Source organism: Akebia trifoliata, chromosome 5 (genome assembly GCF_017979445.1).
Source record: "Akebia trifoliata isolate Shusen 1 chromosome 5, ASM1797944v1, whole genome shotgun sequence".
Classification (NCBI taxonomy): domain Eukaryota; kingdom Viridiplantae; phylum Streptophyta; class Magnoliopsida; order Ranunculales; family Lardizabalaceae; genus Akebia; species Akebia trifoliata.
The window spans coordinates 6,232,494-6,250,866 of NC_141379.1; the positions used below are offsets into that span (position 1 = coordinate 6,232,494).

At 37.9% G+C, this 18,373-nt stretch overlaps 1 protein-coding gene across 3 annotated transcripts; it reads right to left on the bottom strand.

Moving 5' to 3' along the window:
• On the bottom strand, positions 1–16,724 carry EMB93 (Mitochondrial transcription termination factor family protein). Of its 3 annotated transcripts, none has more exons than XM_086442473.1 (2): positions 15,742–16,724; positions 1–682 (listed from the first exon to the last, which is right to left on the bottom strand). In XM_086442473.1, exons 1-2 carry the CDS (start codon positions 16,689–16,691, stop codon positions 667–669), a joined length of 966 nt encoding a protein of 321 aa, XP_086298599.1. In that variant the 5' UTR covers positions 16,692–16,724; the 3' UTR covers positions 1–666. The 3 variants fall into 3 exon arrangements, with proteins under 3 accessions (XP_086298599.1, XP_086298601.1, XP_086298600.1); XM_086442475.1 differs by lacking the exon at positions 1–682 and adding an exon at positions 1,965–1,992; XM_086442474.1 differs by lacking the exon at positions 1–682 and adding an exon at positions 2,002–2,332.
• Positions 16,725–18,373: the final 1,649 nt, after the last annotated feature.

Genomic DNA, 18,373 nt, shown 5'->3' on the forward strand with positions numbered 1-18,373 from the left:
GGTCTCCTCAGCATTATTCTTTCCAAGAATAACACCAACATTTACTCAAGGTAAACACCAACCTCAACAAGTTGGTACTATTTCTTTGGTTGAAAACAATAGTATCATGATCCCCAGTCTAGACCATTGGATGGTCTTTTAGATTGGTGTGGAGTGAATCCTGAGAACGTACTATGGCAAGACATGGCCCACCAAACAGAATTCCAGATCAATAAATGGTTCTCAACTGTACAAACTCTGAATCTGATGGTGTCATATTAGCAGTGAGGAAGAGAGTCCAAAAGAAAGAAATAAAGTAAACAAACATGTCCAGGTGTGTCCAGTAGGTAAGATAAAATGAAACCCTACTGCAGTGAGGGAGAGAATATGTTGTTAGGGTTTTTCTTGTAAAAGAGCTTCAACTCAACTCAAGCATTAGAGACTGACAATGATGTTAAGATAATGTCACACCATACAGAGAGGAAAAGCAGGAGAACCACACACAACCACAGAACAAATCCATCCATCAGAACCCCCCCTTTTCAACACTTAAAATGAAAGAATGGCTGACCAACCCTTACCTTGTCTTTTACCCATCCATCCTTCAACCTGTGCCCACTTCTCTACCCTTCGAACTAAAGATGATAAGGGATTAAAACATATCAAGCCCATCCATCCAATGCCCACTTATCTACCATTTGAACTACAAATTAATAATGAGGTGAGAACACATAATAAACATAGTTTTCATGAAAATTGTGCAAGAAAGATGGGATACAATACTACCGAAATCACATAAATAAGCCAAGGAGATAGTGAAACCAGGCGAGTAGACCCCACACCGAACAAAGATTTAAGTACTTGTTGTGTTAAATGGCCACCAATTCAGGACCAAACCTGACCTGACCCAATTACCATGAGAATGGTCCTCAAGCAGGAAAAAAAAAACAGATTGTATTTATCGGCTATTGGGATGTAGTAGTAAATGTCAGCTTTGTATTCCCCCAACAAATAATATAATCCAGCCTAGAGGATGAAATGGTATCTGATTAAATCAGGTCTCATGCACTGATTAGCATCGTGTGTCTCGCCATCATGTATATGATCCCTTTGACCCAAACTGTACACAATATCATGGGGACCATATCATGAAACTTTGTTCTACCATGAGCACGATGCATGATGCTAACTTTTCATTTGGCTACCATGCATGTTTTCGGTTCTTGCTTAGGTAGTGCAAAGCATAGAAGAATGCATGTATATGCCAACCTAAATATGTATGCATATTGTGTTGGACGAGTCCCCCACCCACCCAACTTTTGTTAATATACTTATTAAAAAGAAATAAAACAAGAAAAAAAAAGTGTAGCTAACTTGATTCAGTGTGTGAATTACTATTGTGTAGGCCTGAGCAAAACAAAAAATGCAGAACTTCTTGTCAATTTTTTGCTCTCCCCGTCCCCATACCTGTATAAAAACTAAAGATGTGATAGGACCTAAGGGAACAAGATTCTGTTCCCCATACCTGTATAAAAACTAAAGATGTGATAGGACCTAAGGGAGGGAGGAAATTACAAGTTGCATTTTCATGGCTGCAACAAATAGGTAGGAGACAAGATCTATACTCAAAATCATACAGGGGTTTCATGGCTGGCATTCATCATAGCACCAGAGAAAGCTACACATGATGAGGGGCACTAGATATTGATAAATCACATGTCTTCCAACAGCATCCAGTCATACTGAGAACTAGGTAAATGTGATTGAAATCCATGTGGCCAACCCTACATCTTGTTTAACCAAGAAAGCTCAACCAAGATCAGAAGATCCCCATATAAATATAGAATGAAAGAAAAATTATGGGAAATGACCCCTTACAGAGAGTTTTTAAACCAGATTACCTTCTTTTGATGGTTTTGATTTCTAGCATAAGGATGATTACCTTTCTGAGTAGTAAAAAGAAGGTGCCCCCATATTCATTTCTCACATCAGTTCCTACTTTAACCTCCCAGGCTGCCAACATAAATAAATATAAAATATATATAAACAAAAACTCTCTGTATGCATTCCATGTGGTACATTCAGGGTGAATAGCTTCCTCCCCTGCACTTGGCATATGGGCTTATATGGGTCATATATTAGGTGATCTACATTTCAAGTATGGTCTCAAGCAATTCTTTAGACAACCAAAAAAGGCAACAATATGGCAGTTTGTTGGTACCCAACATCAAATGCGACTTAGTATTCTTCAATCTATGGAAACGGAGAAAGTCTACTCAAAACATCTTGACAGCTCCAGCTTTTGAACTTCTCCTTCAACAATCCGTCACCCCGATGAAGTTAAGCATTAAATCTAAGCCCAACAAACAACTCATAAGTTTTCAAACAATTTTCTTGCTAAATCCAATTATACCCAAATTCTGCGGGATCAAGCCAGTCTAGTCCAAGATGCAAAATAGAAGCACAATGAAATGGGATCAAAATCCAGTATTGTATAAGTGATCACATACTCCAAACAGTTAACCTACATAATTCTCTTGATGCCAACTCATTTAACCTAACAATGGCCAAATCATCGTAACAACTTGTTATCTATACTCCATTCACCATATTCTCTATTTGCCAATCAAAAAAAGTTTTTTTTTTTTTTTGAAAGTAGGTAGGGGGAACAGAGGATCATCCAGTTGGTCAAATCTCAGCCTGGGATGCCTGCTAGTTGGTTTTCATTGAATGCTTAACAAGTCAGCAAGCGAAAAAATCTATAAAAAAAAAAAAATTGGGCTACAGTTTGGACTGTTCTCTTCCTACTAAATGATGTTCTCATATTATATCATCAATGCCCATATTAAAATACCATAGAAAACCATCTAACCCCATATTGATATCTTAATACATCCACACACACAAAAAAAAAGGTCCCCAACACATTTAAGATTTATATTATTTAAAATATAAAAAGATTACAATCATGAATCCAAGTTAGGATTCATTCAAAGATCAAATCATCAAATTCAATGTCATCCTTATCATCTACCGCTCCATGGGTAAAATGGTCAATCATCTTTATCAAGGACATCTCTTACTAGTGCATCAATGTCATTTTGTTTTTCCTTATTCAAACGTGTAAGTTCTCAATTTAATCGCCAAGTTTGTATAAGTCATGATAAAATTGGTGAAGGAAAAAATTCCCAATTTAATTATGACGCTCACACTAGGATATGGAGGATGGATTCTTCATGTCATCCATCAAAATGGAAGTACTTCTCAAGAAAGAAATTGGGCTAGAGGAACTCAAACAATATGGTTAAAAGTATAGCAACCGTTGAGTACTCCTTAAGAGTTAGGATCTGCACTAAGGTAAGACTCCCTTTTTTAGATGTTGTGTATGTTTTGACGAGGAAACAATGTATTCGTGAAAATGTAGTAGCTCTGATAGATGCTAAACCAAGGAAAAACCAATTAGGATGGTGTGGTCTTGTATAATAAAGACTGACGACAGCACCAAGAAAGAAAGTTCAGGTTCAAGGTTCTGAAAACTTGAAGGAAGACCAAAAGAGCATTGATTGAGGTATTGAAAGATGGCTAAAGGCTTTACGGTGATGATAACCAAACCTGGCCAACTATGGGTAATACTGAAGCTGCATTTTTCATCTTTTGGGTAGGCCAATGCCTAATTTTAATTCCCATTAATCATCGGGAGCAGTCTTGAGGTCACCTTGGCAGGCCCAAAGGACCTTTGTAATAAATGCTTAATGAACCTAATTAGAAGCCCAATTGTCTAATGGAGCACAACCATATTCACTATTGTAATCATTGTACGCCCATCTTTTTTTTTTTTGGGCGTCAGGACTGCAACTCACCAACTCCCACTCCTTCGATCAACTCTATCTAGAACCATATCTTCTGTCAAAGAGTGTAGACGATCTTCTTATACACCTCTATCCACATCCTTTTTAGCCTTCCCCTTACCTTCTTAAAGCCTTGAACCTACCTGCATCTTTTTTTCTTTTTTTTCTTTTGATAAGTAAAATATCAATTCGTTAAGGTGGCCGAGAAGACCAGCAAAAGGAACAGTGCGAAGAAAAGAAGAAAAATGAATTGAGGGGGGTCAAGACAACAAATTTACTCCCACCTAACTAGGAAATCTTCAAAGAAGACCCCTTTGAACTCCTTAAAAACCCTACACCGAAAAAAGAGTAAACCCAATACCGTAAGAATAATGTTATCCTCCATTTCGCTATGTCCTTCAAAGACACGACCATTATGTTCCTTCCAAAGCCCCCAACAAATGGCAAAAGGAATTCCACTCCAAAGAAGTCTTTTTGAGTTTCTAAACAAGTGTCCCCAAAAAGCCCAAGCCTCGAAAACGTCTTTGACCGACCACAGACACGAAAAAGACCCACAAAATGGCTCCATATCTGACTTGCCAATGGGCAATGAAGCAAAACGTCCATAGTCAAAATTCTTCCCAATGAAGCACATCAAATGAAAAAAGCCACCCTTGACAGAACTCTTGGACCCCAAACTGAAGAAGCTAGGAACTTTGGCAAAAGGTGATTCATCAAAGAACTATAAAAAGATCTCACCTAGAAAATCCCATCCCTCTTGCCTATCCAAATTCTCAAGTCTTGCACTCCACTCCTCAACTCTACCCCTTCCATCCGCTCAATCAATGAAGTAACCCAAGCCAATTCCCAATCATTGAAATTTCTTTTAAAGTCGAAGTCCCAAGTCCACCCAACCCTTTCGTGCTTCATGAAAGAAGCAACATGCAAGCCCTTCTTTAGAGACAACCCGAATAACTCTGGAAATTGTAAAGCTAAAGGAATAACCCCACACTACTTGTCTTTCCCAAAACTCAATACGTTGCTCATCACCTAGTTTCAAACCTACTCTTTTACAGAAGTCTGGTAAATGGTTGATAATTCCCTTCCAAAGATCACCCCCATGAAGAGCACGAGAACTCTCACTCTCCCAACCACCTTCTAACACAACAAACTTAGCCGCAATAACCCTCCTCTACAAACTAATCACCTCAACGCCAAATTGCCAAAGTCACTTGCCCAAGAGGGCAATATTCATCAACCCCAATTTTTTTTATCCCCAAACCCCCAAGAGTCTTAGGAGCACAAATTTTGTCCCAGCTGACAAGGTGGAACTTCTTCTTCCCTTCTTTGTCCAAAAAAAATTCCTAAAAAGCTTGTTAATCCTTGATTCCACACTCATTGGAATAGGGAATAAGGATAAGTAATACATAGGCAGAGAAGTAAAGGAACTCTTTATTAAAGTCACCTTCCTCCCCCCCCCTCTTCCCTTTGACAGGTACCTTTTTTTCCAAGATCCTAGCCTCTTCTCTATCTTCTCAATGATGGGATCCCAGATAGACTTGCTCTTGAAATGAGTCCCCAAGGGTAATCCCAAATAAGTAGGCAGCACCCACCAAATAACAGCCAATGGAAGTTGCTAGAAGGTCCCCTCTATGCACACCGCCAACAACAAACACGTCACTCTTACGAAAGTTGACTACCAATTCAGAAACTACCTCGGAACGCAAAGAATTCCGCTTAGCACCCTCAATTGACTGTGAGAAGCATTCACGAAAACCAACAGATTGTCCGCAAATTGAAGATGAGAAACTAGTGGACCCCCATCGAGAAACCTGTCAAATCCCCGTTAGTAGTAGCCTTACTGCTCATCCTGCCAAGAGCCTCTGCCACTATCAAGAACAAGAATGGAGATGAAGGATCTCCCTGTCTCAATCCCCTCGAACTTCTAAAGAAGCCATGAGGAGTTCTATTCACCAAGATTGAGAAGTAGGCCGTCGAGACGCACCTCATCACCCACTGAGTCCATCTATTCCCAAAACCAAGACGACCCAACATATATCTAAGGAAACTCCACTCTTATGGTCATAAGTTTTCTCTAGATCTATTTCACAAACCACCCCAGGCTTAGCAGACTTCACTCTTGAGTCGATGCATTCATTCGCGATGAGAGCTCCATCCAAAATTTGTCTACCTTTGATGAAGGCACTCTACGTATTACTAATGGCCGTAACAACCACCGACTTTAATCTTTTAGCAAGCAATTTGGATAAGATTTGGTAGGTTTCCCCAACCAAACTAATCAGTTTCAAATCTTTAATATCATCTACTCCTTGCTTCTTGGGGATGAGAGCTACGAAGGAACAATTGGACCCCATTACAAGGAAGGCCTCCCGATAGAACTCAACAAGCACTAGCATTAGGTCTCCTTTAAGTATCTCCCAATAAACCTTAAAGAGGCCAATTGAGAAACCGTCCGGCCCCGGTGCCTTGTCGCTACTCATGGATGCGATGACTCTAAAGACCTCCTCCTCTTTGAACATCCTCTCCAAGAAGGCTTTTTTGCTTACTAGAGATGCGGTCAAAGTGCAACCCGTCCAAGTTGGGTCTCCTGAGAGATGGTCCCGTGTACAGATTTTTATAGAACTCCACCACCCCACTAGCCACTTCCTTGTCCCCTTCCTTCCAAATTTCATTTATCTTCAAATTGGAAATCAAATTTGCTCTATGGTGCACATTAGCCATTCTATGGAAGAATTTAGTGTTGCTATCCCCTTCTTTTAATTATTTCACTCTCGATTTTTGTCACCAACAAACTTCCTCCATTGTCACAAGATGTTGGTATATAGTTTTCAAGTAGAATCTTTTAATGCATCCCTCCATAGAGAACTCCTCTTCCTCATCCTTCCTATCCAATGCCTCGATTTCAAGCAACAACTCTTTCTTTCTGACCTCAACCCTCCCAAAAGTCTCTACATTCCACTTATCCTTAATCTCATTTGGTTTCAAAAGAAAGACAATCCTGGTCTTCCTTGGAACGAAAAATCTCCCCACCAACTGTGGCTCCTTGAAACCTGGATGAAGGAGCCATATGTTTTCAAAGCAGAATGAGATGGGGCCCATACTCACAACACTCTCTTTGGAGAGAAATTGAACAGTGGTCAGAAGCTAGATTCAGGATTGTTTCCTATAAGAACGAGCTAAAATGTTTGTCCCTATCAAAAGGGACCAAGAATCTGTCCAACCTATTTAGCACCACCCTTTCTTGATTACTCGACCAAGTAAAACATCCTCCAAAAAGAGGGATGCCCATCAGCTCATGTTTACCCACAAAATCCCCGAATTTCCTCATCCTCGAAGTCACCCTAGCTTCTCGAAGGAGAACTTGATTACCTTAAAGTCTCCCCCAAGACACCAAGGCTCCCCAGAAACTATACACGTCATCAACTTCCTGTCAAAATTGTCTTCCCTTGGCATCTGATCTGGACCATAAATACCAGTAAAAACCCAGCTGAAATCATCACCTACACAAGTGCAAAGGATAGAAACCGTGAAAGCTCCAATTAACTCCTCTTCGACCTCAACAAATCTTTTGTCCCACAAAACCACCACATCTCCAGAAGCTCCAATAGTAGGAAGGAAAGACCAGCCCATGTTCTAAATTCCCAACTCCCTCACCAACTTATCATACAAAAAATCAATTTTTGTCTCCTGCAAAGTCACTAACTGGGCCTTGCTGATCCTCACCATTGATTTCACCATGACCCTTTTCCCCTATCATTTAAACCCCTGACATTCCAAGAAATAATTTTGATCGTCATTGATAACTACTAATCTGACCCCAACTTTAACCAGGAGAGCCTACGATGAAGGTAACTCCACAATCGAAGAATTGAAATCGTGAAAATCTCTTACTAGGCTTAACTTCAGCCTATCTACATTTTGAGCATCCAATGCCAATTCCTGCAGGGACACAACTGCGATTGAATCTCCTTATGATTAGTGGCAAGCTCCAATAAAGTAGCAAAACTCCCTGGAATTAGGTTCCCATTGTCTACCTCCTTCCACGAAGCCACAACTTTCTAAAGACAAGCCTCAATCCCCTCCTGATTCTTCATAATCACCTCCAGAAGCACCTTCGACTCCCCTTCATGAAAACCAATTCAAAACCCGACTGTGAGGCATACGTCCAATGCATTCTAGCTAAGTCTACTAGAAGCCACATTTGTCACCTATATATTAGGTTGAACTCCCCTGTCCTCTTGGTACTTCACCAAATTGGTAGTACCTTCCTCCTTAGACTCCTCCAGAGAAGACACCCCTCTCTTATCCTCTACACCCACCGAGACCCTTCTTAGCCAAAGTGAATGATTCCAACACATCCACATAACCTACATGCATCTCATTGATGCCATTACTGGTCGTTTGTTGCTCACACAAACCATATTCAAAATTAGTAAACATTTACTTTTTAAATATGCCAAATAATCTCTTCCCACACAAAATCCCTAATCATCAAGCATTTTTATTTCCAAAATCCAACTCGTACCTTTTTCACATCTACAACTTTTTCATTTGTGGGATATATATTCCCCAATCCTAACTTCAAAAAACCTTAGTTCTCAAAATATTTAATTTCTTAAGCAATAATATCTATGATCTTTCAAAATCTTTCTTTTTTTCTTCTCAAGTCTGAACTTCAAACATTCCTTTTCTCCCCTGCATATTGAAAAAATCAAGGTGTGCATTTTGCCTTTTAACCTCTTTTTTTATGGTTGTCAAGATTTGTTTCTTCTTACTTCTATTTTCTATTTTTTCCTGAAAAAAAATAATGGATACATTCATCTCTCCATTATTTGAATGGTCTTGAATTGGGCTATTCTTCCTAGAGGAGAGCTAGGCATTACATTTCATCTCTTAAGTTCATCTCAAGCATGCTTTTCAAAGCCCATTAGCTCAACCCAAGTATTATCTTGGCGGCCCAAGCTTGGTTCATGTTCACCCCTAATCATAACAGATAAACTTAACACCCACGGTCAATTAGTACTCAAGCGCATATTTTCATATACCAGACCCAAATCATTTTAAACTAAAGAAGACAATCATTCCTCTAAAAAACAAATATCTTTTAGAAAAAATTGAGCCTCTTTCCTAAAGTGAAATCATTCAAACCACCATGTTAATATTTTTAATTGGATGGCCTTTGATTTGAAAGAATATGCTCGTAACGATGCAATATGGGTAGAAGACCATTTGCGAGGATATTTTGGCGACTATTGGCAAGTTGAAAGGCAATCAAGCCCAATATTGGATGCTTCTCCATGGAAAGTAGTTAAGAGGGATTGTTCTAGGAGTTCTTGTGGCAGGACAAGGGGAAGAGGAAATTTCATTTGATTCCGTAGAAAAAGGTGTTCCAAAATGTAAAGGAGGATTGGGGGTGCATAGATTGAGCCTTATGAATAAGTCGTTGTTAGGCAAGTGGCTTTGGAGGTTTGGAGTGGAAAGAGAATCTTTGAAGGAAAGTGACGACTGCGAAATTTGGGGAGAGTGATTTTGGGTGGAACAACGGGATAGGGAGGGGTACTTTTAGGTGCGGGGTGTGGAAGGGTATCTTGAATATGTCTCAGTTTTTCCATCAAAGAGTAAGGTTTAAGGTGGGGGATGGTAGGCGGGTGCAGTTTTGGGAGGATTTATGGTGTGGGGAAATGATGTTGAAAAATAGTTTTCCTCTTCTTTTTCAGTAGTCTTCCAATAAAGGGGCTCCAATTTATGGTTTTTTGATGGATAGTGGTGGGCTGATTGGTTGGGATTTTGGTTTTAGATAGACTTTTAATGATTGGGAGGTGGACGAGTTAGCATTGTTGACGAGTCGGCTAGCAGATACTCCCGTGCCCGGAGGCTCGATGGGTACAAGGATTTGGAAGGAGACCAAGGATAGAGTTTTTTCAATTAAATCTTTCTACCGATCCCTTATTTCTAATGAGGGAGTGAGCTTCCTAGTTGTGGCTATTTAGGGTCCAAAAGTCCCATCTAAGATTGTTTTTTTTTTATTTGGTCTACCACTTGGGATAGTATCTTCACCATGGGCGGTTTAATTCTAAGGGGTTTTTGAATCATATGTAAAAGGGATGGGGAAGATTTGGAGCTACTTCTGGGGCTTATTTGTGTTGAGGGTTGCCTTCCTTGTTCTGTGAAGTCCCTTCACAAAATGAATTTTGTGGTCCGCTATCTAGTTTGCGGTTTGTTGGGGGTGTGGAAAGAAAGAAATCGTCAAGTTTTTTATGGGTTAAAAGTATCCTTAGAAGAAATTTTTGTTTCTATTAAAGGTTTTCTCTATTCATGGTGTAAAGTTTTTGTTGAGTTTAAAGGAGTCTTCTTTGAAGACTTCATGGGAAGATGGGATTAGGCATGTAGATTGTCTGAGTCACTGGGCTAGTTTGTTTGTTTTTTCTCCTTTTGTACTCTTTTCTCGTCGGACTCATCGACCACCTTTTAATATAAGTTGCATTTACCTATCAAAAATAATAATAATAAATTGTATAGTGGTGGCTCCATGAAAGTGATGTAGGAGTATCACGATAAAGCTTATCTTGACTTTTTCTCAAACAATATATTTGTTTCTGTAGTCATTGAGAAACAAGGAGTGAAAGACATCACGAATCATAGATTCATAAACTTAGAGGGGATTGTAAATGGATCATTGATAAGATGTTTAGCTTGTTTCCTTTAATGATCCCACCAAATGAGGTTTTGGTTGACAATGAGTACATTGATAGCATGAGCATAGTCTAAAACTGAGGCATATAATCATATCAAATTGTCAATTGATGACTATTGAACTATCTATCTACTTGGGAGGGTAGGATTTGGCTCAAAGAGTAGGAGGTGGATTTAGATATGTCCTCTTCCACTTTTTTCTATATTCTTATGAAAGGATACTTTATAGGGCACTTCAGAAGCTCAAAGAAGTTTTGACAAGGGAACCTCTCTATATAGAGTAATGGCGAGATCGAAATGGGAAATGATTCAATCAATTATCATTATAATTTTTTTATTAAACAATATTTACAAAGGTAATTTGAACTCAGTTGACTTATTTGAAATCTTCTTTGAGATGGTTCAAAGCAATTCCAGGTTTACAAATTAATTTGGCTGATTGTAGATATGAGGATAACAGAGGTGGAAGTTTGGAGAAATTCACATCTTTGGGTTGTTGGGAGGGGGGAGCTAATTTGTCTCATCATATCAAAACTTTTGGGGTGCAATCTACAGAATGAAGCCAATTGGAACTAAAAATGGATTGCTTTGATAGGTGATTGAAATTGTGCAAGAGGACACACTTTCCAATTTACCGATATACCTTCTCTTTTTTTTCTATTTCAACATTAAAATAGGTTAAAAAAAATGCTAGGATTTGTATGGGGAGACGAGGAAATGTCACAAGCTCCAACTACTGGAGTAGTCGAACAAGATTTATGTTGCACCTAAATTGGAGGGATATATGACCACCTAAGGACGACTGAATGGCTTTGTTTGGCCAATGGTTATGCCGATACAACAACTAAAGATGTAGCTTATGGAAGAAGGTGATGGATCAAGTATGGTAATGGAGGGCATAAGTGGCTTCGTAATCTATTAAAAAGAAATATTTTTTCTTATCAGTAATTTATTTTTCTTTATGTAATCGTAAGTGTGTCCCACAGGTGGCTATCCACCAATTCCAATCTAGTTATTGACTTGTGAACCCCCTTAATGCCTTCGACACACTAGTTCAAAACAATTGTAAAATGATAGTATGGGCAACCCACTTCCGTTCAACCTTCAATTATTTTTATAAGTAAAATTATAAAGGAAAATCAAGGTGACCAACCATACATCCAAAAAACTACCAAGATGACAAATTACGAACCCAGTCTCATCTTACAATATAGTCATCAAAGAAAACCCCTCTAAACTCCTTAAACACTTCACACCAAAATCGAAAAAAATTAAGCCTTGCAAAGACTTCTTGTTCCCATCAAACACCAGATGATTCCTCTTTTTCCAAATCCCCAATAGATAGCAAAAGAGGTGATGGTCCATAAAATTCTTTTGGAGGCCAAGAATGTAATCCAAAGTAAAGTCCAAGCCTAAAACAAGGAGAGAATTGGCTCCGGAAAGCAACGTGAGATACCAAGCAGCTCCATGAAATGCTACCATATCAATTTGGCTACCTTACAATGGAATATGATGTAATTTGTTGATTCTTTATCACTTTCAAACATAGGACAAAATTCTCCATTCGCAAGCCCATTCGCATAAGTTGGTCCATAGTAAAATCTTTCTCAAAGACGCATTCCATATGAAAAAGGAAATTTTAGATGGAACCTTCTGCCCCCAAATAGGCATACCTGGATCCAAGTAAGCGAGAGAACAATAAAAGGATTTTACAAAAAATACTCCATTGTGGTTAGACTAGCAAAGTCTCTCATCATCATGCTCACCTAACATCAGACACACGCCAACTTGAGAGAAAGTTAGCAATATAATCCGGCTCCCGCTCATTAAAATGCCTTCTAAACCCAAAGTCCCAACCTTGTTCCCATCCCATCTGACAAAGCTAGATATTCGTTTATCCTTCTCAGAAGACAAGACATGGGGTGTTTGAAAAATTGCTCCATAAAAAGTACATGTCCACACCACCGATCCTCTCAAAATCTCACTCTTCGACCATTGCCAATCTTGAACCTCATTCTCAAATGGAGTAGAGGAAGGAATTCTTTTCCAAACCCCACAACCATAAGCCTTATGAGCCTTGCCACTCTCCCAACCAAACTCATTTGCCCCAAACTTAGCCATTAGTATTCACCTCCAACGGTTGTCCATCTCCATGCTTCATAGCTACTTACCTAGTAATGCCAAGTTCATCAACCGCAACCTTCTAAAACTGAACACCCCCCCCCCCTGCCCCATCCATTCTTAGCTTAGCAAATGCATTTCCAACTTACAAGAGGGGGGTTTCCTCCTCCTTGACATATCATTCCAAAGGAAGTCCCCAAAAAGTTTATCAAGTTTCAAGTGCACCCCTCTCAAAAAGGAGAGCAAAGAAAGGAAATAAACTAAGATGCTACATAAAACACTCCTAATTAGAGTTAGCTTGCCTCTTTAGATAAATATTTAGCTTGCTACAAGTTAAGTCTTCCACCCACTTTTTCTAACATTGGATCCCACATTGCATTGCTCTTGTATGCTGCTCTCAATGGAAGCTTGGCTATGTTGAAGGCAAATAGCCTACTTAACAACCCAAAGAACCCGCTAGAAGAACATTCTCCTCAACATTCCCTACTAAAAAACTTTACTCTTCCTTAAGTTAACTGGAAAGCCAAAAATTGCTTCAAAGTAACAAAGGATAGCACTAAGGTCTCTTGTTGGCTAAGAGATGCATCAATAAAGATAAAAGGAAGGTGAGACACCATCTAGCCTGGATGAGCCACAAAAAAAAAAGATACTAGCTCATTCTCTACCCATTTGGCAAACATCCTACCCAAGACCTCAGCCTTCATTGACCAAGGCCCATTAATCCAAATGGCCAACATTACAAAACTTTTGAGTTTTGTTTTTCCCTTACAAGCTTTTTAATTTAAAAATAACCATCGCAAATGAAGTGATTGTGGGACAAAGCAAATTACCATTTATATACTATTATCATTCTTTGGAGTATTAAAACATGTTCATACGCTCATACTACAATTTTTCTAGGCTTAACTTTCGAGGTTTTTTTTTTGCTTACAAGCTTTGTAATTTCAAAATAACAACTGCAAATCAAGTGATTTACATACTTTTATCATTATTTGGAGTATTAAAACATGTTTATACATACATACTACAATTTTTCTAGCCTTAACAATAACTTTAATATGTAATCTACTAATGTCCTATAACATTAAATCTATAAAGTGTACCGCACATGACAACCAATATAAATGGTGTTGCTTTTCTATAAGAAAATGACCGGCAATTACAACAAGGGTGACTTTTTTCATTTGGTGTGCTTCGTTGGGAAGAATTTTAACTATGAACCAATGTATGAGACAGGGGGTGGTGGGGCCGAGTATTTGTCGCTTGTGTCTACGGAGTGATGAGTACGCGAACTATGTCTTGCTTCATTGCCCTTTTGCAAACCGGGTTTGGAGCCACTACTTGGACCTTTTTAGGGTGGCAGGTACTTTCCGAGGTGGGTCAAAGACGACTTCGAATCTTGGGCTTCTTGGGGGCACTCGTTTAGGAATTCAAATAGACTTCTTTGGAGCGTGATTCCTTTCACCATTTGTTGGGGGCTTTGGAAGGAACGGAGTAGATGGATTTTTGAAGGTGTTTCTGAGACAGGGGGTAACATCATATGCTAATGTTCCAACAATTACTTTGAAGTTCTTTAATATAATGGCATTGAAAGCAATGCCAACTTGGTAGATCCATTTAGATACATATTAAATGATCATTATATTAAATGATCATTTTTTTATATTTATTTTGTTAAAGATTTACTATCAATTATTGAGCAGATCATTTACCTTTCTCCCTAATGTAGGACATCTACAATTCTAGTTAGAGTCTTAAGTAGTTTCCTAATTCTAGTAAGATTTCTATTTTCTACTTTTAATAGGATTTCTATTTCCTAGTTACTTTAGGAGTACGATTCCTTGTTAGTTTCTTATTTTGTCTAAATTCATTTTTATTGTTTACGTTATAATTAGAAGTGTCCCAATTGAGTTATAATAGGATTAGAAAGTTGCTATTATATTATAGATAGGTTCTGAAAGTTATTTTTTAATGTTTTAAAAGAATTCTAAGTTGTTATGATGAAGTTATCTATATAAGGAGCTTCAAAAAAGAATTTTAAAACACATCGATACACATCAATTCAATTCTCTTTTGCAAACTTCATTCTCTTTTAGTTACTTAATTTCTAGTTTTTTGTTTTATCTTAAGCTATTGCTTGTTTGTCAATTGAATCTATTAATTCACACGCTTCCGCTATGTCACTACCTTTGGTCAACCACTTCCTTTGAATGCAGTCTACACTTTACAAGGCTCAACACTTCTGCAAGTGCTTTGGTTCCTAACAAATCCAGGGTTTCTAAAACAAAATATGTTTGGGGGCTGTCGAACACAAAATAACTACTCAAATTGACACTATATAGTAAAAGATTTTGCATTGTTTCTCACACTAAATTTCTCACAAGTAAACAAGCAACGGTTGATAATAGACAGTGGTCTTCCTACTGTCCACAATCACACACATTACTTCACACATACATTCATGAACTGATATATCCGGATACCCCTTAAATTTCAAAAATCACAACATGCCAAATGTGTGATGCTCAATGGGGCCATGAAAAAGATCGGGTCCAAGCAGTGTTATGCTGATCACACAATAATTGTGAATGAACGAAATGGAAGTATTAATGTCCTACTTAGATAATCACACAATAAAGTACTTGTAAGTGCTTTAAAAATTATATGGCTCAAGTGTGATTGACAGATCTTTACAAACAATCGCTTCCTTTTATTTCCTTTGAATAATGGGTTGCTCAATTGAGACAAATTTTCACATTCCAGCTCTCTAATTCAACAACTGGTATCTGAAGTAAACAAGGATGGTAAGGGTATATTCTTGACAGCCCATCACTCTTTGTAGATGATAGTAAATATTCTACGCATTATTTTGTCTAAAATTCCACCTTTTGTTGATAAAAATGCTTAGAGAGCTCTACAATTCAAAATTATAAGGAGAAATCAAAAGTTCCCTCACAATTAATACTTCTATTGCAAAAAACAAATATTCAATCAAAATCACTAACACAGAATGCCACTTATCAAATTATGCAAGCAAAAAAAATTACATTTTGTTATATTTACATGATATGTAACAAAATTAATGAGGCGCACAACTTACAACGACAAATTCTCATCGACAGACCGCAATCTCATCTCAACCAACCGATCATTGAATTCCCCATCACTAACCTTCAACATCTCCGACAATGGAAGCGAAAATCCATGCTCAACTAAAATCCGATGCCGGCGCTTTATCTTCCCCTCCAAACTAAATGCAAAATATTGTGGAAACCTCTTCAACTCCACCAAATCCCCTTTCATTTCATTTAAGAAATACTCTGCCTTTGGTTGAAAATTATTCGAAATGCTGTACGTCAACAAACCCGGTGATCTCAGAACCATCTTGACCACCTCTTTGTATGAAAAACCCAAACTTTGGATATAATCAATCTTGGGTATTAGCGTACTCTCCACGCTCGACACCAGAAGCAATGTTGTCTGGCACGTAATCATGTGTGATCCCACAAACCCTAATCTTCGGAGAAAATACAATGCTGGCTTCAATTGATCGGGAACGCTGCAAATCAACAATCTAGGGCATCGAATTATGGATTTTCGAATATCTCCAAAAGGGATTTTAACATCATTAAGGAGGAAATCGAAGATAGGGTAAAGATCGGTGTCGATGTCGCATGTGAGGAGCTGAGGATACATGTCGAAGATTCGACCAATTTCGGATTGATCGATTCCCATCGAGTAGAGGCATTTCTCGACGGATTTGATGGAATCGAGAGATGCAGAGCGGATATTAGGGTTTTTTTCTAGGGCTTTGGCCGAGTTGATATTGAGGTTTTCGATGTAGAGGACCTTTTGGCGGAAGAGGAGGCCAGAATCGGAGCCTGGGTTGGTGGGGAGAGCAGAGGAGGGGATTCGGGTTCTGGTGAAACCTTGGATGACCTGCAAATGTTTTCTAGGGTTAGGGTTAGGGTTTTTGGGAAGTTTTGATGAGGAGTGGTGTGAAGAGAGAGGTACTAGGGTTTGAAGGGGGACTTGCAGACTTATTATCATCTTCAACCTAGCATTTGAGAGAGAGAGAGAAGCGGTTGAGAAGTCATCTTTACCCGCCAAAAATCCTATCTTTGACTATGGGCCTACGCAGAATTTGATAGTGGACTGGACTTGGGCCAAAGCGAGGACCAGTTTGGTCTTTTTTTACATTGAAATATAAAAAGGCCTAATGCCTGAGCCCATGATAAAACTAAATTGAATTTATGGGCTCCTACAATCTAACAATCTGGATTCTCTAATCATCTTTAAAAGTCTCTAAATTTTGAGGGTCTATTGAACGAATCTTGTTCCTCCATTCAATTAAGTCTGATGTTATATATATTTTTTCTTATTACAAGCGTATTCATATTGGTTTCATGATCTTGTAGGCATAGAAATTTTGACAACGTCCCTACATCTTTCACAAATCACAAAAAAGATCCTAAAAATTGTAAATGGCCCACACATCTAAATTGAGCCCATTAATTGACTAAGAATAAACATTTTATAATTTCGATTTTGGGTTTTGCAAGTAAAGCCCATGATCTAATAAATTTAGGTGATCCACAATAAATATTGGGCCTTACACCCAAATGAATGAGTTTAGTCCAATAACAATCTATAGAATCCTTGAAATTAGATTTGAACAAGTTTAGCCTTTAAACAAACTAATCAAATCTCTTTAAGTTGGGGTATAATTGAAAAATTAAATTATCTTTAAAGTCTATAAATACAAGAGTATCCCTCATTTGAAGGAAATCTGGATCACTTCCTCTTAGAAGACAGAAGTTATTCTTTTAGAAAAGAAAAACTCTCAAGCTCTTCTTTAGAGATAAAGCAAAACTCTTCAAGATATCCAGACTTCGATTAAAGAGAATATTAAGCATAAAGCCCTTCTTTGAAAGCCAAGAAATCCTTCTCAAGTGATAAAATGCAAAGTTAAGAGAGAAAAAAATCTACAGAAACCTCTATAAAAGATCAAGTACAAACAAAATCACCATCAAAACAACATTCTCAATCAATAAAGTGCGAAGTCTAAAGAAAAGAAAAGCTACACATGTCTTCTTTATTTTTGTACTTGACTGTTAATCAGAGGAAGTCTAAAGAAAAGAAAAGCTACACATGTCATCTTTATTTTTGTACTTGACTGTTAATCAGAGGAAAACATTGATATCTGTATTTCATTTTCATCAAAATCAATAAAATCATTTATCATCTTATTTCACAAATCTCGAGGTAAATCTATAAAATTTGTTGCCAATAGATCTAAATTCACTTTCTTAACCGCCAAATTACTTTTAAATTTTTTTTCGAATTGCACATTTCTTTTAATTGAAAATGTAATTTAACTTTTATTGCACATGACCAAATCATCTCAATGGAATTTATCTTAATTTAGCATTTAATGCAAACTACACACTACATTTTCACGAAGCATTTATGTCTAGTTTTATCTGTATTAATCTTTCCATTTATCTATTATAGCATCATCATGGTCTCTATTACAACCAAACTATCAACGTGTTTTGTTTTAATCATCCAAGATTACACTCTGTAAAGTACGGTTAGTTTTACTAGTATCCTATAACTCAAAAATCATGTATAATAATGGCTAATTGGATCATAAATCAAAAGTTATGCCACCTTTTCCCAACGCTAAATAAACATCTTCCTCGAAGCCTTAGACTTCTTGTTAATCGTGT